The sequence below is a fragment of the Aulostomus chinensis genome, chromosome 14, assembly GCF_037954235.1.
Source record: "Aulostomus chinensis isolate RoL2024-O1b breed Wild chromosome 14, RoL_Achi_v1.0, whole genome shotgun sequence".
Lineage (NCBI taxonomy): Eukaryota > Metazoa > Chordata > Actinopteri > Syngnathiformes > Aulostomidae > Aulostomus > Aulostomus chinensis.
This window is the reverse complement of record NC_141333.1, coordinates 13,961,739-13,984,281: the sequence shown is the minus strand read 5'-3', so window position 1 is coordinate 13,984,281 and position 22,543 is coordinate 13,961,739. Positions and strand designations below refer to the sequence as shown.

Sequence of the window (22,543 nt, the reverse complement as noted above, 5' to 3'; positions counted from 1 at the left end):
GCGTTGTTTATGAACAATTCTCCTGTGAGCAACCACTTGGTGACAGAAGTGAGGAAAAAACTACCTTTTAACGGGATCAGGCTCACACTCGTGGCCATCTGTCTCGAACAGTTGGGTTAAGGGGAAAGACCACAACACAAAGCACTTATCAGTGTGTAAAGTGTTGCCATGTATGATTTCCTGAAAGCATTTTTTTAATCAAGACACAGGAAATACCTCACCAAAGACATTTAAATTCAGCTTTCGGGACTAAGAAACTTTACAAAAAATATGGAAGTTTTTCCAAAGCTAATAACTCATGAAAGTCAACGGTCTGCTCTGTTTTTACAGGCTGTGATACGATGGAATGTCCCAAACTTAAGCTTCTGCCTCATTAAGGCTCTTAAATACATTCTAGCACACAGAATTGAAGTCCAGTGTTTAAGCTTTAATTTCCATTATTACGTTAAGTGAGGGTTTATTTCCCACAGTTTGTGCCGTCTGCCCCACTTTTCCTCGGTGTATTAGCTGAGGGAGCGGTGATACTGCGAGGACGGGGACGGAGGGCTTAACGTACAGTAGCAACACCAGGGCCTGATCTACAGTTGGCAGGTGGCAGAGCCGTGATCTGTGTATTCAAACACACACAGCTATCCATTGTAGTACGTCCTGCCTTGATCCAGGATTAACTATCAAACAAGCCCTTAATGCAGGTTACCAGGGTTTGGGAACAATTCACTAAAACAATCAGTTGATTAATTTCAAACGATTTCCCTCCTCTGCCAAGCAAATAATACTTTTTGTTTTAACTCTCAAGTCCCCCCCTCCCCCTCTTTTTTTAATCAACAAATTAAGCATAAATCATGTTTGATCTTTATTTACTGGTAACTCGGCAGTTGGTGGAGGTCAAGAGAGATTACCGGTGGTCGCTCGGAACAACCCAAACATTCCTCTATTTCTCTCACCAACACAGGAACTCTCAGACGCTTTCTCTCCTGTCAGACAAGTTTTCTGCCAACAAGGTTTTTTTCAGGATAGATATTTGTTCTTATTCTATCTTTTAAGCAATCATTCTTTTCTCCATTAACAAAAATGAGTTTTTCTTTAAAAACAAACAAACAAACAAACAAAATAACGTTCAAGCAAGTTCTACTCAAAAACACATTACAGGCTTCACATTGTGAGATAAATTGACAGTCGGACAGTGTGGTAGGATTTAAATGACTATATTTTTCTCTCAGGTTTATTTGCCACCTCTGAAATTTGGTTCAGAGTTCCAGTTTCTTTAACGTTCAGATTTAAAACCTCCCCACAGCTGGCTGTCCTCCTCATCATTTTAATTTTCCAAACTAAAACCAATTTGTGGATTGAAAAGTCTCGTATAACCCTGTTTATCACGCTCAGAAGTTAGAAAAACGCAAATTATTCTAGCTTTCCGATGGTACGCGTTACATTGATTTGATTGTATTCATCTTGACATTGGTCAAAGTAACCAAACCTCAGCTTCAAATTTTGATTTCTCATCAAAATATGGTTGTGTAAAAATAAACGTTTTTGGCTAACCAGATCATTCAAAAAAAGTTCAAAAAGATTCTGCTCTCCTCAGCACAACTGGGAAGCCATAATTGATTCAGCTGAGATTAACAGTCAAATGATAAAAAGCCAGTGAACATCAACTGCGGGCAGCAGGATGCGAATAACATGTAAGTAGTTGAAAACACCTGTAGAGAGTACGTACAGGTACAGAAACACTTGATCAACACTATTTGTAGCACTTGTACAGTTGCCTTCGTGAGCTGTTTCTTCATATGGAAAAGACTTTATATTTTGGTGACAGGAGCAAAAACAACAAAAAAAAACAAATAAAAAAAAAACTAAACAAAAACAGAAACCACTTGGTATTCACAGGTTAAAAGAGGCTTTAATCATCATTTGACTATGACGCTCCTCTCTGCGGAATGGAACATTCCAGCAAGTTCCAGTTCACCGTTTCGCTGTTTGACTGCTTATGAAGTGTTTTGGTTGACTCAAATAAGCTTTTAGGGTTTGTTTTTTTTTAGCCAAAGCTCGTTTCAAACATGAAGCTCTAAATCGCCATCGTGCAATACCTGAGAGGCACTAACCTGAAAACACACACAGTTAGCAATTAGCTGAAGAGGATGGTGCAGCAAAATACCTCAATGTTTCCTTCAGGGTTATGAAAGAGAGGAATAAAAAAGGAGATTTCTGATTTCAACTTCAGATAAATTATAATGTTGCATTGTGAAATAGGACAAACAAGCTCAAAATATCAACTCATAAGGAGGGAAATTGCAAATATTTCTTCAAGAAGTCCACAAAAACTTTCAAACAGAGCTTAAAGAGAGTTTAAATAATCAAAAAGTATCTGAAATGTCTTGATTACTGTTGGTCCTCCTCCATTGGCTACAAATGATTCAGTATCGATGAAGAAACATGGGAGTATTCCTCTTAATAGAGTTTAATAGAGAAAGAAGTAGAACCAGACAAAGTGTGAGGGGGGAAAAAAATTAATTAAGAGTCAGCCATGCAATGTCATTGCCTCGGTAAAGATTTATGTTTCCGTCTTTGCACAGAAAAAAAAACAAAACGCGGAGATACCAATTTATTCTTCAATGATAGATATATGATATAAAATATGCTGCATCTTACAGGACAAAAGCCTCCATCTATACATCAATCCTGCTCTGCTGTCATTATCTTGATACGGCCCTAAATCATCAGTGAAGTGTTTTGTAGTTATCCCACTGTTAAGTCTTTTATGAACCATTCTCCGCAAATCCACCCCCTCCCTGCAGCATTCAAAACAAAAGGGCCACGTATGACCACAAAAGGGAAAGTCATTTGTGAAATGTCCTGATTATGTGGGTTGTGCAACGTAAAACAATTTGCCTGATTACTTCCAATTGATTCGGCCTTACAGTTAAAGCCTAAGTGTGTAGAACTGCACTATGTCGTGCAGCCCGGCAGACAGAGGAGTAATTTCTCCGATGCGCAGCTGAGCCAGCTTACAGCCAAAGCTAAAGCCTCCAGGATGCTGCTAAACCTTGGAGAGGCTAAACACGCGGCTAGCTACCAGCCAACTCTGTGGGCTAAAGCTCAGGAGGATTTGTCTGTAGCACAAAATGAATCAAAGGTGACCTTCTGTAGGGGATGGAAAGACAAAGGAGAAGGGCAATAGGGATGCTGAACATGTCAAAATATTCGTTGTCTGATGCGATACGCACAATCAAGCACCTCCGAACACAGGCCTAAAACAAACGACAGCCTCTTGTCCTGATTTGGGAAAATCAATTCAACGCATCTCATTGTTGATTGATTTGAACGAGTCAAACCAAACTGTTTCTGGGAGCAAACAGTCCGACAGTGTGAATTATATCATTTGCATGATTGAGTGCAAATTAAGTAGAACGTGCCTGAAAGTTAAGCCAGCACCTCTCCAGTTTCATAATTTACAGTTATAAGAGTGAAATCTAATTACGTTATAAAGATCTGAGGTGCTGCTCCGGTTTAGCTGAGTGACTGTTCCCTGAAGTACTTCTTTCATCCCCTTTTGGGATGAGGCGAAACACAATACTTATATTTTCATCCATGAAAAAACCCCAGAGGCTGGAGTTATTGATTGCTAACACAATTACTGTTTAATGTTTGTCACATAATTTAATAAAAACTAGATAAAATGGCCCGTTATAGGTAAATTTGAGGAGAAGCGCCAAAATAAGAGAAGCTCTTTGTCAGATCAATTGTCACACCAGGCGCTACCCTAAATTCAGAGGTTCAGGCACAATCTACATGCCATATTTTCAGAGAGAGGAAAATGTTGTTCACCTGACTGTTGATGTCTGCTTTGTGCTGCAGTAGTACAGACACCAGCTCCTTGTGTCCTCTGTCACAGGCCCAGTGCAGGAGAGCCCGGCCCTGCAAACGCAAGCGAACACCAGTTAGACCAAAACAATGCGCAGAAGTTTAGAACTTAAACTAAAAAAAATGGTACTGATATCCCCTTCCAGGCAAAAATGTGTCCCTCCTCTTGTTCCCACAGTTGATTGTTTGACCTTCAGAGTGTAAGAAGACGCGTTTAACACCGGGAGGCTATTCGCACTTTCACTGGTGAAAGTAGAAACTTTCTCAGTGCTCAGTGAAGATGGGATTTTAAGAGGCAGTCCTAAAAACAGCATTTGTGACATCACAGATATTTTGAAATTTTCATTACCCCGGTCCAAAATTCAGCATACATACACGACACAATGTGGAAATTTAAATTCTCCAGGTCGAAAACAGTGTGAATGGACTTTATAGAGAAGAAGGAGGCATCTTGTGTCCGGCAGTTACATTTTTCCAATGAAAAATATCATAATGTATTCATGTAATCTGGAATTTTCCATGATGGAGAGAAGTAGGTGGAGTTTTAAGGATTTAAAAAAAGGGGTTATTATAATGTTTTTTCTGCTTTGATAATGAAATACAAATCATGGAATTTTTGTTAGAATCTTAGTGAGAAAACATATCCAGACAGCTCATGTCTAGAGGGGAGCTTTAAATTAGCATCATGTGCAATTTAGTGCATGTTTCAATTCAGGCAGCGTACATCAGCTTATCCTCCTCCCCTCCCTCAAAGTTAACTGGATGTCACTCTCTTCCAGACAAAATGGATGATGCACAACTGTTCAGAACTCAGAACCTTGGGAACTTCTGTAATGACCTGCAGACAGAGAGACCGCCTATGTGGTCTGTGTGTTCCATGTTGAATCAGAGAGGCTCCAGGACAAATTACAGCAACCTGTGCCGTTGGTAAATCTTGATTGATGGGAGGACGTACACCCCCAAAAAAAAAAAGAGCGACCCCCTACTCTACATCACATGGACACACACGCCACGGACACTTAAACACACACATATACCATGTCCTAGATCCTTGTTCTGACACAAGCTCATTTTTCAGTGAGACCAATTAGGTAAAGCAAACTCTACAAGTCCAATTCTGTTGCTTAAATCATATTGATCACCACGGCTGCATGTTAAAATGGATACATATGAGCCAGGCTGGAATACAAATAGCTTGTTCCTTCCTTCACTCCCCCCCCCTCTCTCTGTCTCTCTCTCTCTCTCAGGTGTGCTGCTTCATTTTCACAGAAGAGCAGGATTTGCTAGTTCAAACAGGACGGATAAGAACAAATTCAGATCCAGGCTGCAAGAGTGGTTTAAGCATTTTTTTTTGTTCAAGTAGTTTGGAAAACTCCTGGTCACTGTAGGGGACAGAGGGATTGCGAGCACTGGGAACAGAGGGGACATCTCTAGAACCCAACAAGCCTGGTTAACCCCCCATAAACACACTTGTGGTTCCTAATATTTCATTATTCCCATTTATATGAATTAGACTTCAATAAATAATCCTCATCAAGGGAGTGCACAAGTGTGTGTGGTAGTCCTGGACCTCGTCTGTTAGGATTCAGAGCACACTCACATGTTCTTCTCCATTATGCTGCGTATCCTATCTTTCCTGTGTGGAGTCAACGATTATAAAGTCTATAAATACACCAAGCTGGATACTTTGCTTAGCTGTGAAGGATATTGAGGAAACTACAACAGTTCATTCAGGAGAGATGCACCTTGAAAGTCTTCAAATTCATGTGTTGCCAGGTTTAGTTCCAGGATTTGTGTTACTAATAAAGCAAACCCACATTAATATATTTATTAAAAGTAAAAGAAAACACAAAATAGCAGAATCCAACATTTCCTTGGCCTTGGTGAATTTCCTGCTACAATCTGAGTTATATACAATATTCAAAAGACGTATAAATGGTTTGGATTTTTTTCTATTGATGTTGCTTGAGTGTAATATGATATTAAAAGGCAATTTGTAATATTAAAAAAAAAAATCAATGAGCAATATGCTTAACAAATAATCTTGTGTATTATCTGAGCTCTGAAGTCCTTTACCAACCTTCAGTGTAAAGCAGTCCTCTGGTACTTTGGGATGTAACCTGAAAGTCTAACACAATTGTGTGTCTGCAGGTAACATTTGACACTGACACTGAGCCTCTGCTGAGCTGCTGGTGTGAAACTTCACCACTGCCCTCTGCTGTTGAGCAGGCCAAACTGCAGCTGAACGCACACGGACAACAGTGGTCAGATGATCAACCATCTGGCCTTAGAGTGGAACCTACCAGCCAACCTCAACTGAAGAGCACCTTATACATCCTGACTGATAAGACATTTTCAGGGCAAACTGAGAAACAAACTTTAAATGGTAACAACTCCTGACACAATTAACACATTGCAGTGTGAGGACCACGTGGTTGTGGCTGAAGATCCTAGAAACCGTCGTTTTTGTGATAATAGAAAGGGCTCGTTTTTTTTTTAAAGAAAATATTTCCATCCATCTTCCATCAGAAGACGTAAGTTGCAGGAGAGCAGATTGAATGTCTTGTTGAAGCTTGAGCAAATGCCTCCTGACATGGGGTTTGATTTCTCTACTTTACTCGGGTCCGTTCAGCCCGTCACTTACATCATTTATAGACATTACAGTGTCGTCATGCTAATAATCGATTTGTTACTTGACATATTTCTTGGCTCCGATTTTCGTTACCTCTTCGTCTTTAGTATTGACATCCACTTTCTGGGAGCTGATGGCTTGGCTGATGTGGTCAATGTTGTTTTCTCTGCAGTAATCAAAGATGTTCCTATCCTCTTCCCTGAGAGACACACGAGAGAGAGAAAAAGGGCCAGAATCAGTCATCACTTGCAGGTTAAAAACTTAAATGACTTTGCTTGCCTTGGTTTTCCCTGCAGAGATTCTTTTTTAGATTTAACTCTGAGATTAGAGATTGCTCACAGCTATGGAAAATTATATTGGAGAAAAAAAAAAAACAGCAACTTTTCCCAAGTTTACTGCTATAATACTAACCTACTAATATTCCACAGACTCCCTACTGAAATTAATGTTACCGCTGATACTTTTCAAGGCATCAGAAACTGAATTCTGTCAATTCCTATTCCATGTCTGTGATGTGATTCCTAAAAGCACAACTTGGTTAAACCACCACTTGCAAAGCTAAAATGTGAGTTTAGAGCAAAATATGTTCAGTGTAATTTGAATGAACCACCATTGAACTGTGTGTCATCCCAGTGCTTCACTTGCATTTACACACACTGGGAAAAAATAATTTAAATACATTATTTCATCAATACATAGATAATACATACTGTGATAGTAGCAGCTGCCACATCTCTTGGGAACACACACACACACACACACACACACACACACACACACACACACACACACACACACACTATCCACCTCTGATTATATCTCTGTGTCTCTAATCACCTCCTGGCATTGGGGACAGGAATGAGTGCTGGGGGGGGGGGGGGGGGGCAGGTTGCAGTAGTGGAGGGCAGCTGACTGGGGGGGGGGGGGTCTCATTTAGAGCTTTACGCCTTCCCCTCCCTCTTATCCATGCCGGGCATTCAAATTAATTGAATTTAGTGCTCTATTGTCTGACAGAAGCCCCACGTAGTCATGCAGTGAGTCAGTCGTCCCCAAGGCCAAATCCCCTGGTTCCTCTCTCTGACACCCTACACATCCCACAGCACCCACCTGGCCTCAGCTGCAACCCCAGGCTCTTCCACCGTGAACACAGGGTGGTGGTGAGGTTCTTAGTGAGGAGACAGTAGCCTCCACACAGTCAGTTAAGATCTGTCTGTTAAAGTTCAACCATAAAAAGTTAGACTGAAAAGAAAGAGGAACCAGAAGATGGAGGACTCTGGAGGACCTACTCCAAAACAAAATTAAATAATGGAGGAAAAGAACAACAAATGTGTTTAACCATAGTTTAGAACTGTCTATCTTCAGCTGAAGTTATAACTCATCAGGCTGTGAGTGGATTATTACCTCTGCTAAATAATTACCTGAGAAGATGGATTTGCTCCCACCGAGAAACCAATAAGAGGCCCCACCAGAGAGTCACTCTCGGGATTTAAAATATCACCCATGATTTCCACCAGACATTGTACACAAAAGGTGGGAAATTCAAATCATTCATTATCCAACCTGCAGAGGAGCAGCCGGTTTCAGGTGTGACTAGCAAATATACTGTGTAAGAGCTCTTTGATTTTGTCATGGATCTTTTACACCTTTTAGCAGTTACTCCAGTGACTATGTGTGTGTGTGTGTGTATCTGTGTATAAGCGTCAGATATTCTTTGTGTTTTCTTTACTTCAAAGTAAGTAAAGTATTGAACCAATAAGTGTCCAGAGACTGAAGTTGGAATTGGGTTGAGGGTGGGAATCATGCAGTAACTCCCGACAGGATATTATCAGGAGTCTTTTCCCATGATAATGACGGAATCATAGTACAGCATTTTGGCGAAATTCTAAAAGTTGTTAGGCAGTTCCTCTGTGACACACGTGTATACTGGTACATCATCATATTTACGTAACTTCAGAAAATACCACCAAAAATGTGTAAAAAAAACCCAGGGATTATGTGTTTATTTTCACTACATTGTTGTGCCACGTTCATAGAATTTGACAATTTGGCAACTTGGATCTAACAGCAAATTGTATAACGTCATGCCTCTTCAACACACACACACACACACACACGCGCGCACACACACACACACACACACATACACGTAAAAAGAAAAATAGATGGCAGAATCCACTTATTTTAACAACTGTTTTAACAAATACGTGGATCTTTGGTGCAAGTGGACAGAATTGTCACAATAGTGCAACATCACTGTTTTGTCCTACTCATATTGAATGGGTTTGTTCTAGGTAAAACAAACAAACAAACAAACAAAATGCAAAATGAATGCGACAAAAGTAGAATAAAACATGAATCAGGGAGATCAGGAAAAGAATCAGGAAAACAAAATTTGCCAGTCAGAGATCCACTGACCTTTGACGCGACCCCTTCCTCAATCCCTTGATGTTTCAGCTAACTACCCCAAACGACAACACCTGACGACACAATTTACTGCTCTGGGAAAATACGGTTCAAAAATCAACACCGCCAGCACGCACAAACAAAGTTTTGTCTGTTCTTTGTTCTTTAATGAACCCCTGAATCTCCCCTTTCCCACCGTTTCATCAACATGCTCCCGCTCCTCTTGTTCCTTCCCTCCTTCTCTCCTCCGTCTGCTCATCAGTCCGTGATGAATTACGAATAACTCATTACACTTTGATCACTGCTATGTTATGTGTGAGCACATTCATTTACATACTCCTGATTACCGCTGCAATGTTTATTCATGAGTTTCCACACTGAGCCACACCCACTTCCTGCTCTGATGGCCATGGTGACCCCAAGTGTCCCTGATGTGTGGCCGCCATCCGTCTCCCCCAGCAACTAATCAATAGGCCAGCTCATCAGTCTTTGTCGCTGGTGGGACAGGGGTGCTGCGACACACACATGCACGCACACACACACACACACGCACACACAGGCACATACCTAGCTAAGTATGTAAAACATGGTTATATAATGCAAATGCTAAAAAAACCTCACGGGCACACACAACCTGTATATAGTTTATAACTCAGTAAGAACACACACGCACGCGTGCATGCACATGCACGCCACGTACACACACAGGCAATAAACCAACACAATGATTAATGTGGCTCCTATAAATGACGTGACATCAAGTGGGCCGCAATGCATGCTGGGAAGGTCACAAGCTACTCTGTCATCACAACAGCTGGGGTAACAAGGATTGTTTGTGTGTGTGTGTGTGTGTGTGTGTGTGTGTGTGTGTGTGTGTGTGTGTGTGTGTGTGTGTGTGTGAGAGCCTGCGTCCAGTCTTGTGTACTGGCATATATGTCCTTCATCCATCAGACTAAACTGGCCACAGTGGTGGAGAACACTCATCTACCTGGCCCAAGCTTCACTGATCAACACCACAGCCACACAATCCATCACACACTCAAACACACACACGCACACGCACACTTATACAATCTGTCATCGCATGCTCAATAGGAGCTTGGGTTACACTCTCAACATGGCTGGGCTTCATGGAAGTAGAGGAGTCAGGTCAGCGCCAGACAACAAAGCATCTGATATTTGTCAGAATCCTTCTTCAAGCTGGACAAGAGAATTAAAAATGTTGTATTCAACAGCTCCTCAATCACACACCCTTCAGCTCAGTAACACTGGTTTACTGCTAATCAATCCTGCTTTAGCAATACACACACATACACACTTTTAAGAGCGAGATGAGTCGTAAGCAATGCAATTAACTCTCTGACTGGTTAACAGGTGCTTAGCTGTTTAATATTAAAGTGTGCATGTGTGTGTAAGTGTGTGTGCGCTTATGTTTGAGGAAATTGGAATGCAGTAGAGCAGTGAATGTGACAGTTCCGGCAGGTTCTGCATGGATTCCGATCCAATCGTGGCGACTTATAGCAGCAAGTGCATGTTCAAGTGTGCACATGTGTGCAGAAGACGTGTTAATGACTTCCTTCTTGCTAGCTCCCCGTGGGGCACGCCGCTACTAGGTACCGGTGAGGGGATCATCGTTCTGGGAATCTGCTGTACCTGAAGGCCCCTGCTGTACCCGCCATGTCTTCATTACCAGCCCCCCTGAATTGTAGCGTAATTAAAAAAGGGAGAATCTGGCCTCTGCTTTCCAAGACCATGCATACTAATCACATGGAGCCATTTAGGAGGAAAACCTGCAGGATTCACACATCTCATTTTCTTCTCCAAAAGAGCTCTTTTTTTTTTTCATTGAAATGAAGATGAGGTTTTTAAGCTTGAGTAAGTCTGCCAGGCATGAGTAAATGGAGAATATATTCCATTAACATAAATCAGAACTGTATGACGTCTCCAGGCTCTAACTGCAGTTTACAGTCTGTTGAACACAATCAAATACAGCATCAAGACTGGTGGTGAACAATGCCAGAGTCGGACCGAATTGACCTGAGCATTGAATAAGTGGCGATTCACAACAGGAGGAAAAGTCTATTGCAGCACCCTCGCGAGTTGGGAAAGAATTGGATATAGGGTGTGTGACATTAGACACTTTGGGTGTGTGTTTGTTTGTGTTTCTGATCAAATCAATACCTGATCTTCTCCTCTTGGTACAAAGAGCTGACTGCTGCTCCTCCGAAGCCTGATCTCTTTTCTGCACCTCGTCTTTCCTGTCAAACGGAAGAACATTGTTAACGTCGGACACGTTTGAAACTGAAATGTGCTGACTAAACACGCTTATGTTAGAACAGAGACAAGTGTACTGATTCACTTCTGTTTCCCTCTATCCGGCTGTTCTTTGTTTGCAATCACCGTGAACAGCTACATTTATTTACCTATAGTCTTTGCAAAGTAAGTGAAAATGTGAACATTTCAGAAAAGTTTTTAGACATGACCTCACTGGTAATAAATGAGCGACAACAATCACAAGAGCAATATAACATTATAGCGCCTTCATTTTACTCTAGTAAATCTTGTGAGCTTTCTTTCTTTCTTTTTTTCCATGAAATTCCTTATTATGATCCGCTCGGCCAAGACTTTATTACCCAGCCTATTCTTTGCAGACCAACCTTGACTCACAAAAGAAGTCGCACAAATCTGATTTCAGAAAATGGGCCGAGTGGGGGAGAACATGAAAAGCGAAGCAAAACAACTGTGCGGGGCACTTTTGGGACAACCTAATTCACTTCTGAAACTCAGAATATTCGCTGATGCACTGGTCCTGCGCCTCTGCAGGTTAATGTAATTTAAAGCCAGTGCCTGCTTAACAATTGAGGACGGAACAAAGGCCAAATCCTGGCTATTATTCTCCGCCTATACACTCCTACTTATTTAACTGTGCCTCCAAAATAATAGCCACTACCGTACTGAGGTGCTTTGTTAACACTAATACAATCAGCCTCTTTTCAGGATGGGGGGCATCTGTGGGTTTGCTGGCCTCCCGCCTGGCATTGTGGGACTGTGGCATGGCCCGAGAGAAAAGAATGTGTCAGGAATGGACATGTACTTGACAGTGACACTATTATAGAGACACAAGGGGGGAGAGTAAAGGAAGGGGTAGAACAAGAATGGGATAGGGGGGTTAGAGATGATGTCTGGGGCAAAAGAAATTCAGGCAGTGAACAGGTGGAGAACAAAGTGGAAGGAGGGAAAGGAGCAGTAATGAGAATGTTAAGGAAACCAGAGGGAAACTAACAATGCAATGTAGTGAGACATTACAGTGGGTCACACAAGACATCTGACAAGCCTTTTAAAGCAGACATAAATGTATTATTTTGCCTTTCAATTCCAGAATAAACAACTTAATCCCATTTCTCTGGGTCTCTAGAGCAGTCTGTGAGGGAATCTAGTCAATCAAACGTCTGCCTCCTGTGGACATGGCAGGCACTTTAGACATTCTTTTGTCCAATTTCCCTTAATTGTAAGGTATGGCAACATGTACCTCTGTTACTTCAGCCACTACTGTACATAATAATATCTACACATATTTTCAAATATATTCTTAAATTTTTATGATCGGTGATTACTAAAAACAACAGTTCAGCGGCTCGTGAGTATAAAAAAAATCCGAACAATCGTACCAAAAGAGGCTTTTAAATCAACGCTTTTACTTATGTTTAAAGCTGCAGCCTCTAGACTTTGATAAAATGGTAGTAGAGTCCACCTTTCTATTTTTCAGGGTGTGTGTGGTGATCATTAGCATCTTAGAAGCATTAGTAAGTTGCAGGGTTTTTCCCCAAAACAAATCAGACTACATTTATTTTCTGATGGCACTGAAATGTTCACGTTTACATCAGAACTGACTTTATCTGTAGAATACCAATCTAACTGACACGTCTTGCTGTTGTGAAGAGGAATTCTGAAGAAACCTCAGACCTGAGCATCCCATTTTTCCTTCTAGGAAACTTCTGGACTCGACTGTTTTATTGCTGCATTCATTTAAATCCTTTTTTGAATAAAGCTTTCTCTTGAACTTGACATCTTAAGGTTAATGATGAATGAATATGCCTTAAATCCATGCAAAGCAAATCTACATCAGACTGCATAAAAGGTTTTTTCTTTATTTTATTATTATTGTTATCAATAATAATAATAATAATAATAATAATAATAATGGCGTCCCTTGCTGAGCAGAGTTGTTGTTGTAACTGAATGCTCTTGTTGCCGCCCAAAATGACAGCCTTTCCATGACAACACAACCATCCTGACACAGTCAAATGGCACAAGTCCTTCCACATGTAAACAGTCTCACTTTTTTCTCACCACACACACACAGGAACAAAACTGCCACCCTGAATGTTTCATGCATTATTCATACCCTAAAAATAACAATTGTTAGAGGTGACACAATTTCCTCATGTATTTTTCAGGACACAGGTACGAAAGAGAAAGCCATAGAAGGTCCTGGAACAAAACAACACTGTAACACTGACCTCTACTGGTAATTTTAATGCACTGCATTTGAAAATGGATTTTTCTGCCATTTGTTATTTCTTCTCTGTTGTGTTTATTTGAAATATATTGAAATATTTATACAAACATATGGTGCCAGGTTGTGACATTTACCAACATGTCATGGTCAGATGGGGATATATTATTCACAGAGCAACATTTTGGACACTCCTGAAAAATATTGGATCTAATGAAGGTTCAGCTCAGTGTTGAACTGCGTCCACTGAGGGGGGAAAAACTATGTAGCAAAACTGTAATCTAGCATCACAATTAATATGAAAGAGTTTGTATTACCCTCTGGCTGCCTTCAGGGTCCAACACATTGACACAGGAAATGTACTCTTGCATCGCCTGCTCTGGCTCCATGTCCCCGAGCTGCTTCCAGGCCTGCCTGTAACGATATAAAAATTATCATCATTATCTACGCCTGTGCACAAAGGATGTGTGTCTTTAACTGTACAAATGCTTCCGAAAACTTTGAGAGAGAGGAGTATCAAAATAACACATTTCATTATTTACAAATTGAAAATGGAGTTTAGGGGCGATTAGATATTGGTTGTTTATATTGTTATTATTAGTATTAGTATATTATTATATTGTTTATATTGAACTCTTTAGAGAGATGTGGTTTTTGTGTCATAGAAAGCAATATTTCTAATAACATGTGATCACATAATACATAATGTCTTACATATTATACCAAGATAACATTTGTGTATGTCTGTCACATTTTTCATATGTGCAGGTTAACCAATGATACATAATCACATACCATTTTCTCTGTCCTTCAAAGTCAAAGAAGCCAGGCTTTGCTGTATTGCACTTTCCCACTTTGACCTGCAAAACAACTGCAATTTAGTCACCTGATCCCACGTTTACTAGCCCTCATTAAATCACTAAGCAATGGTGGACTGGATACAAAAGCCACATTGTGATAGTTACCGACGGGTTGAATGTGGCTTTTACACACCAGTGACATTTAATCCCACTCTCACCTGTTTGTAACGAGCATACAGGTACAGCAGCTGGTCCCTGCTGGCCGTCTGAACCAGATCACCTACGCGGTCTGCTGCTGACTCAAACTCTCTCTCCAGCTCCTCGCCTTCCAGCCGGTCCCCCATTTCCATCGCACTGCAGTCAAATTTACCCAAGCCCAGGTCCGAGTCCGAGTCCGAGCCTGCTCCACCGAGGGGCTCCCCTGTGTCGGGCCGAGCTGGGTCCGTGCCCGAACCCGTCGCAGTGTCCGGGGAGGACGACGGCGACCTAGAAGCCATTGTTATCATTAACAATGTGACGTCAGGGACGACGTGCACCAGAGATTTGTATGAAAGCGTCAAAGAGTAACACGGAGTAACTATGTGATAGGTATTTGTAAGCGGCTATTTCGTTTATAATCCGGTATCGATGACAATTCGTGACAGTCGGATTTGTTTCCACCTTAGGTCCGTCTTTGGTACTATCAACTATATGTACCGTCTAAACCTGCGTTTAGAAAGAAAGGTTCCGGCTGCTTTGCTCCACTTCCATTTGATTAAGTTTAGGAACAAAAAACGGGAACGTAGACAACGATACATTTTTTTTATTTTCGGAACGAACAATGCTTTTAATTTGTTAAAAGTCGACATTAGAAGAGAGTTGCTTTATGGCGTTTGGCTTCTTTTTAATGTTAACTAAAATCTCAGCTAATTAACTTGCACAAGTCATGCTTCGATTGTTTGGCTAATAAGAATCCTCCCTATAAATGTGGGATATCGTCATTGGACACAGCTGTTACGTGAGTATTTCATGACAAAGGGAGCTGTGACATCTATTTTGGCTTGTTGCTCATTTTGCCTGGATTTCTTTAAATGACAGCTAAGAGGTGCATTTTGAACAGTTATTGGGCTGTTAATATGTCTGCCCACATTTGGTTTCAGGGACCACTTCGAAATATCTATTGAGCAGCAGTTGCAGTAAAATAAAAAAAAAATAAAAAAAAGTTGTTATGGCTATGTGAGTTTTTATTGGGACTTTTATGCGCCACTGCATATTAGCGGTAAAGAACAATTCTACAATTTGTCCAGCAGATAGCGCTGTCTGAATTTTAATGATCGACTCCTCCTTCAGCAGGTCCTGAGCCGGGGGTCTCTACCATCAGCGCTCGTTAAATTCACTGAAACTGAACAAACTCAGACTGAAACCAGGACACAACTTTAAATCACTCTTAGCAATCCAGCGAAGTGCCTTTTTGGGGTCTGTTTTATTCTCATTCCATTGTATTGCATTAACGTGAGGCTCTTTTGAGTGTGCAGAGCATAATAGTTTTTTTTATAAAAAGAAAACAATAAGAAATAATTTGAATGGAAAAATCGTTTCTGAACCAGAAAGTTTTTCTATATATCTTCTAAAACACCGAATGTCAGGATGAGACAGAATCATTAGAACACAGTGGCGTTGTCATCCGTGGTACCGCTGGAACCTTTATCAGCGATGGTCGCCGTAGGAGACTAAAGAAACGTTTATTATAGAACTTTGAATGAGATTTGCGTTATTTACTTAAAGGACAGACTCTGATTATAAAAAAGTCACTCTATGATAAAGTGTTAATGTTTTACTGTATTCTCTCTTTCACTGTAGGCACACAGCAACTAGAAGCTTCTCAGACGGTGGGACCTCTTGAAACTTTGGTCTGACTATCGTGATCATCGCGAAAGACAAAATCTGAGTGTCTGAAGTGAGGGAGATCCCTGGCTGTAGTGCCTGCAGTTTTCACAGGAGGTCCCAACAACAACGCCCGGTGGCACTGCGCGCTCTGCTGACGCAACCACGTCACTGTGGCTCAATGCGATGGCGGACCGCAATGTCCCCAGACCTGCCCAGGGAGGGACGGAGCAAAGTCACTGACAGTCACCGGCTCCGTTGTCCTGCCGTCCGACCACCTGTTAAAGACATCTCGTCGTTGCCTTCCCGGGAGATAGTAGTATGTGGGACGGGAGCCGCTCGGAGTGCACTGACCGGGACGAGCCAGAAGTGGAGTGAAGAGGAGCGGAGCGCGGCGGGCGGACGCGCCGCATGTTGAGCCTGCAAGTTGACTGATATCAAAGTCGCGTTGACGCGGAAGGGTCCAGCCACTCTCGGATTTAACGGAGCTTTGAGAGGACGGTTGTTCCGGCAAAATGAAATTCGCGGAGCATCTTTCGTCCCACATCACTCCAGAGTGGAGGAAACAGTATCTTCAGTATGAGGTAAAGTCTCGTTTATTCTTTATTAGGAAATATATGTCTTCTAGTGAATGTTAGCATGGAAACATTCACAAGCACACTATTCTCAGTGTTTACTTAGTGAAGGGGTATTTACCATCTTTGAGAAAAATAAATGCTTCTCAAATATGTCATTTTCTGTCTTTAGTTTGAGTCCTGAAAGCAATGAAAGAAGAGAAAAATGAGGGATGCCCTATTGTTGATTATGGAGGGGAAATTGACTGCGGGTGTGAGAGCCACAGGGATCAGACAGGGTTTATTATCACTGTTTGTTGACTTTTAAACATTTATTCATTTAAAAACAGTTGAATTAACAAATGGATTCATCCCAGACTGGAATGATTAGAAAAAAAATAATGTTCTTTATTTAAACACCTCACAGTCTTAATATTTCATCGTATCGTATGAATAATTGATGTCTCAAGCTTTATGTGTGCTTATTTTTAGTGACACTAAATCGGATTGATTGTAGGATAATTAGCCTATGTTATATACATGTGTGTGTGTATATATATATATATATATATATATATATATATATATATGTATATATATTCAATTTTTGTTTAATTTGTTTATCATAAGATTGAAGGGGTCTGTGTGAAAATAACTGAAAAAAATGTGTTCATTGATCACCACCATGTTTGATCAAAGGACTTTAAAAATGAGCTTTTTTTTTTTTTTAAGATGATTATTATTTCCGTATCTTTTTGCAGGACTCCTATCAGAGATGAGGCAAATGTTTGAAGAAATATTTGTGTAAAAAATAAAATCAAAGAATTGTTTTTCACAACAGTTTTGGAGATATATGATAGTGTACATCAATTGTTCTATACTTCTCGATCACGCACCTTTTAAAAGCAGAGCCTCCTGGAGTCCACCTTCATCCAGGGGGATATTCTGTCTGGGTTCGGCTTGCTGATGTCTGTTATTATACTGAGATCTTTGTTTGCACACATGGCTTTTGTTATGTGGTGTATTCTACTTAAGGAGTATTTTATTTTCACACCCTCCTTCTTTCTGCCTGTACATTAAGAGCTTTGGTGCAGACATGCAGTGACAGGACAGGCTTCTCCGTTCCATTTAGCTCTATGAATTATGAACAAAGACCCTGTTCTCCTCAACCTCAGCAGCCCCAGACTCAACAGAAGCTAACTGTACTTTGTTTTATTTTGGAAACATGACCCTATTATGAGGAGGAGTAAGCGCTGGAGCAGACATATCCATCCGTCTGCCTTGACATGAATGACATTGTGTAGTAAAACATCCTCACAGCATTCAAGAAGAGAAATATGAAAATATTTGACACATCTGGAGAACATTCTGAGATGAACTGCTCATTACTTCCGATTTATCTGAATTTGTTTCTACCATACATACATACACACATACAGTATATATACATATATATATGTGTGTGTATATATATATATATATATATATATATATATATATATATATGCTGTATATATACTGTATATATTTATATTGGGTTTGTGTGGTGACGCACGGTGAGCCCAGGGACAGATGCATGGCCATACCGGCCATTTTACACCTCCAGTCTTCAGCACAGCAGTCACTAACCTGAGATGGATGATGCTGATGGATTTTCCCTGTCATCAGCATTTAGGGTGGCTTTTTATTTACATGTGTTTCAGATATGGAACTCTTGCATTCAATCTCATAGAGTTATACAGCTTTTTAGTAATATATGTACACCAATAGCAATCAATAGAGGAATTATCATTCACTGCTGTGTTTTTTGAAATGGTGCATACTAATCCTTTAATACCAGAATAACTGGATTATGGATGATTCGTGGGCATATTTGAATACTGTCATATCATCTTAAATAAATGCCATGCAAGCCCAACTATGATTGGTATATATTTATGTTTTCACAATGCTGTTTCTTTTTTTAAGCTTGTCAAACAGCCAGCCTGTTTGATTTTTGAATTATGTAGAACATGAGGGTCGCTCTCCCTTTCTTAGAGTTTTATTCTTCCATATATTTTAATTATTTAACAGTTTGTGTGTTGCAAGGATGGTGTGTGTGATTGTGTGTGTGTGCTTTGCTGTGAACGCCATGACCTCCTGAGTGGGCGGGGCAGAGAGACCTAGCTCACACCTGCAGCAGCGGGTCGTCTTACCTCTATGGCTTTGATTTCGTCCGTGGAGCAACACTCAACTTTTCAGCAGGACCAGCAAAGCCTCTGAAAATGCATGAAAACATTCAGTCATTTCATAAAGTAGTCATCATACGCCGCCCCACCAGAATACATTCTTCAGTTTGTGTCACAGTTGCCATGGCAGCCCACACAATTGCTATATTGTAATGAAGTTGTTTGTCTATTAAATGACACCCTGACACATCATCCCTGCAGCAGAGGTCATTTTAATCTTCCGTGCACACACTTATTATGCCACTTACATCGTAACTGTATGCCGTTATGCATTAATACAACCTCCCACATTCAAATTGAGGAACAATTCTTGCCTTTATGTCTGGTTTAATTAACTTGCTGCCCAGTTTTCACATTCACACTATTGTGAGGAAAATGGCGCTTTCTTTTCAGAATGGTCAGACAGTTTCTTCGCAGATAAGAGGGATGCAACGAAGCGACTGTTCCAGCTTTAGTGAGTGGGGTAGCTCATCTGAACATGGAGGCATTGACAGGGCGATTGAGCGATCGAGCAAATTAGGTGTGCGCTTGATCCTGTGGGATTTTTAGTTATAAACCTATATGCTAAATAGCTGATTGGTATGGAGGATGTGCATGTCCAAGTAACTCTAGAGGCTTCTGCCAAAGAGCAAGAGATGGAGGGGAGTTCTACAGAATGGAGTTGAGGAGAAAAAAAGCTATTTATGAACTCTGACTTACTGTAAAATGTTGTCCTCTCAGTTTGTATAAGGAAATCATACAAAAGCAAATGTAAGAACAGATATGTATGATGGAAACCTTTGAATTCAGATATGTTTTGTTTAATGTGCATTGAACCCTGAAGTTCTAGAGAGAGAGAGAGAGAGACAGACAGAGAGATGCAGGTGCCTGTGTGTGGGCGAGCTAGTGAACAAGGCCACTTATGCATTTACCTCTGCAGTTGAATCACTCATGTAAGCTCTGATGAAGAGGAGGAGGAGGAGGAGGAGGAAGAGGAGGAGGAGCGTGCATGTAGAGACTCACGCTTAATGTTAGGGAAGTGGTGATATTTGGATGAATTACAGGTACATTTGTCATTCCAGTGAGTGATGGTTGTTTGTTCAAAGGTGAAGCTTTGTCTTGTGCAAATTAATGCATGTGTTTCCTCTAAGCTAAGCTAAACTAAGACGGCTGTTATGTAAATAAACCATTGGTCAGATTGTCCACTCTGTGCAGCGAGAGTGTGATTCATCAGCATGTTCTACAATATGAACATTATGTCTACAACAGGCATGGCAAGGCAACTGCTGAGAACCCCCCCCCCCCCCCCCACTCCTTCTCTCTGTCCCTCCATCCTCACCTCATCATTCCTCCCCCCACTGGGAGGACATCTGGTCCCCGACCAGTCCTGCCCTTTGCTCCCCTCCTCCTCTTCCTCTCCTTCCATCCTCCCATCCTCCCATCCTCCCATCCTCCCTACCCTTACTTCTACACGGGGATCCACTCAGACACAGAACGATGGCTGTCTGTGTGAGATCTCTTCACACTAATGATGCTCACTGTCTGATCTCCTGGAGTACTGGGACGACTATCTCAAGCACCTTAGATGAATGATTCAACCATTTCGCGCTCAAATATTTGGGTTGCCGGCTACTCAGAATGTCTCAGCCATTATTCAATTCACTGAACACTGCAGAGTCCAACATGTCGTGTGTATTACCATCATGTTAACGCATAGTCATACAAACCTCATTAGATTGGTTTAGCCATTGTCTACAGGTTTCACCAATGATTACTGGCACGCCTGTGGCTTTATCCCAATTCCCCAAAGAACAGCCCCGCCCCCACCTTCCTATCAGCACCATCACCATGGCGATGCCTCCATCCTAATGAACACCTCCCTGTCTGAATCTGAATGTCTATTTTACACCTATTAGCTAGCACTGCTGTCTAAATCAGACAAAGTAAAGAGACTTATGTGGATTGTGTGACCCCAGTGTTCAGTTCTCATTGTGCATTTGATTCTCAGGGGAACTTAAGTAGAAACAATCCACCATGATACTAACGCACAGCAGTTTCTGAGTGGTTTCCACCCACATACAGGATTACTCATACCACTCTCTAAGTTAAAAACAGCAGCATGTGCTATAGGACTCAGGTTCGGTACCTGGCTCACATCATGTAACAGGATTACTCATGCTGGATCATTAGTACTGCACCAAACTTTATATTTATATGTGTATTTTTTTTTTATGAACCTTATGATTCAAATGCATGTTTTGCTGATTTCAGTTGTAATGATGTACTCCTGAGGAGACCATTATAAAGTTTCTTTCTTTTCTTTTTCTCAATTTATTGGGTCAGTTCAGTTCCAAGACATCTTAATATCAAAGAAAGATCCGGTTACAGTCTTTTCTCTGATTACCGCTGATATGTTCAAATGGGCTACCGTGCTACTGCCTGCCAGTTTCCATTATCACCAGGATCAAGCAGTTAACTCTCACTCTCTCTCGTGTCTGTCTGCCTGTCGGGAAGTTTCCTAAATCTTCTGTTTTAATTGGAAAGACCTTCTTTCCTTTGAGGAAATATTTCAATAAAAAGACTCGACCTGTGAAAGGACGGGAAGCTCAAACTGCGTTATAAAAGTCATGGCTGTCTGTCTGTTGTCTAAACACCATATACAGTAGGACTGAGCCGTTTTATCATATTGTCCATATTGCTTCATATTTGCTCCGCTTATTTGCACTCTTACAGAAGAAAAGGTTGTTTTTATGATTCTTTACCACATTTCTATTTGTTTATTTTGGGGTTAGATATGAATCCTGTCAGTGTCTGTGTTTAAATTGTCACTGGAACTTCACTTTGTGATTCAAATATAGTATTCATTTTTTTTAGCGGATATGAATGGAGTCATTTAGTGTTTCATGATTGATTTTTGGGATCCATGTTTGTAGTCTGTACAACCCTTAAAACTGTAAGCTGATGTGACAAAGAGAATAAAGTTTAGTGGTCCGAGTTTCATGTCACCGTTTATATTGTTAAACCGAAAATTACCATGAAATCACTGTGAAACACTTCAAAATCTATATTCCTCTAATATGCAGCTCATTATTCCATTTTCTACATAGAATGTTTTGAGTTGTTTTTTTTTAATCCATATTGAATTGATGTGTTTTTAAAGCTGCTATAGCCTTTAAAGTGAATAGGTTTGCATTTGTTAATTTTTTTTTTCTTTCTACGATCATCATATTATGTTCTATGATTTGAACATCCATGCTCTGGCTGTCTCTGTGTATGAGTTTAATTAATGAGGTGATTAAACTGCCAGCTTTTGTGGGGTGTTCATTATGTTAACAGCCGTTGGTATAATCTTCCCGTACATGGAACATGAGTTAAGTTGATGGCTCACAAATGGTTTTAGCTGGTGAGATGCTCCTCTAGCAGAGGACGGTCATAACAATAGACCGATGGCGTTCACTCCGCCCTCATCACCTCTCTCTACTAGATTTCACTGTGTATTGTAAATACATCGTTTACATCATCGATTTGTTTTTGATTGACACTGTTAAGCTACCTTACCTTACGTGCCAGATTGACTAAAACTGACAGCATGTTCAAAAGTTGGACACACCAGTTCATAGATGGACTTTTCTTGACCTCCTTCTGCTTCCTTCCAAAAAATACGAGTGGAATATATATAGCTACTGGCTGTATCCATCCATCCATTT

General features: G+C 40.8%; 2 protein-coding genes across 2 annotated transcripts in view; one reads left to right on the top strand and one right to left on the bottom strand.

Moving 5' to 3' along the window:
* acbd6 (acyl-CoA binding domain containing 6) overlaps positions 1-14,907 on the bottom strand; it is a 28,539-nt gene extending 13,632 nt beyond the window's left edge. Inside the window, exons 1-6 of the mRNA XM_086223781.1 lie at positions 14,431-14,907; positions 14,208-14,272; positions 13,730-13,826; positions 11,078-11,154; positions 6,587-6,692; positions 3,826-3,915 (exon numbers count right to left, since the gene is read on the bottom strand). Coding sequence (XP_086079907.1) covers positions 3,826-3,915; positions 6,587-6,692; positions 11,078-11,154; positions 13,730-13,826; positions 14,208-14,272; positions 14,431-14,718 — 723 coding nt within the window. The 5' untranslated portion in view covers positions 14,719-14,907. The remainder of the gene's footprint in view (positions 1-3,825; positions 3,916-6,586; positions 6,693-11,077; positions 11,155-13,729; positions 13,827-14,207; positions 14,273-14,430) is intronic.
* A 247-nt stretch (positions 14,908-15,154) lies between these two features.
* Positions 15,155-22,543, top strand: part of xpr1a (xenotropic and polytropic retrovirus receptor 1a) — a 64,879-nt gene continuing 57,490 nt past the window's right edge. The window contains exons 1-2 of the mRNA XM_086224949.1: positions 15,155-15,209; positions 16,052-16,659. Coding sequence (XP_086081075.1) covers positions 16,591-16,659 — 69 coding nt within the window. The 5' untranslated portion in view covers positions 15,155-15,209; positions 16,052-16,590. The remainder of the gene's footprint in view (positions 15,210-16,051; positions 16,660-22,543) is intronic.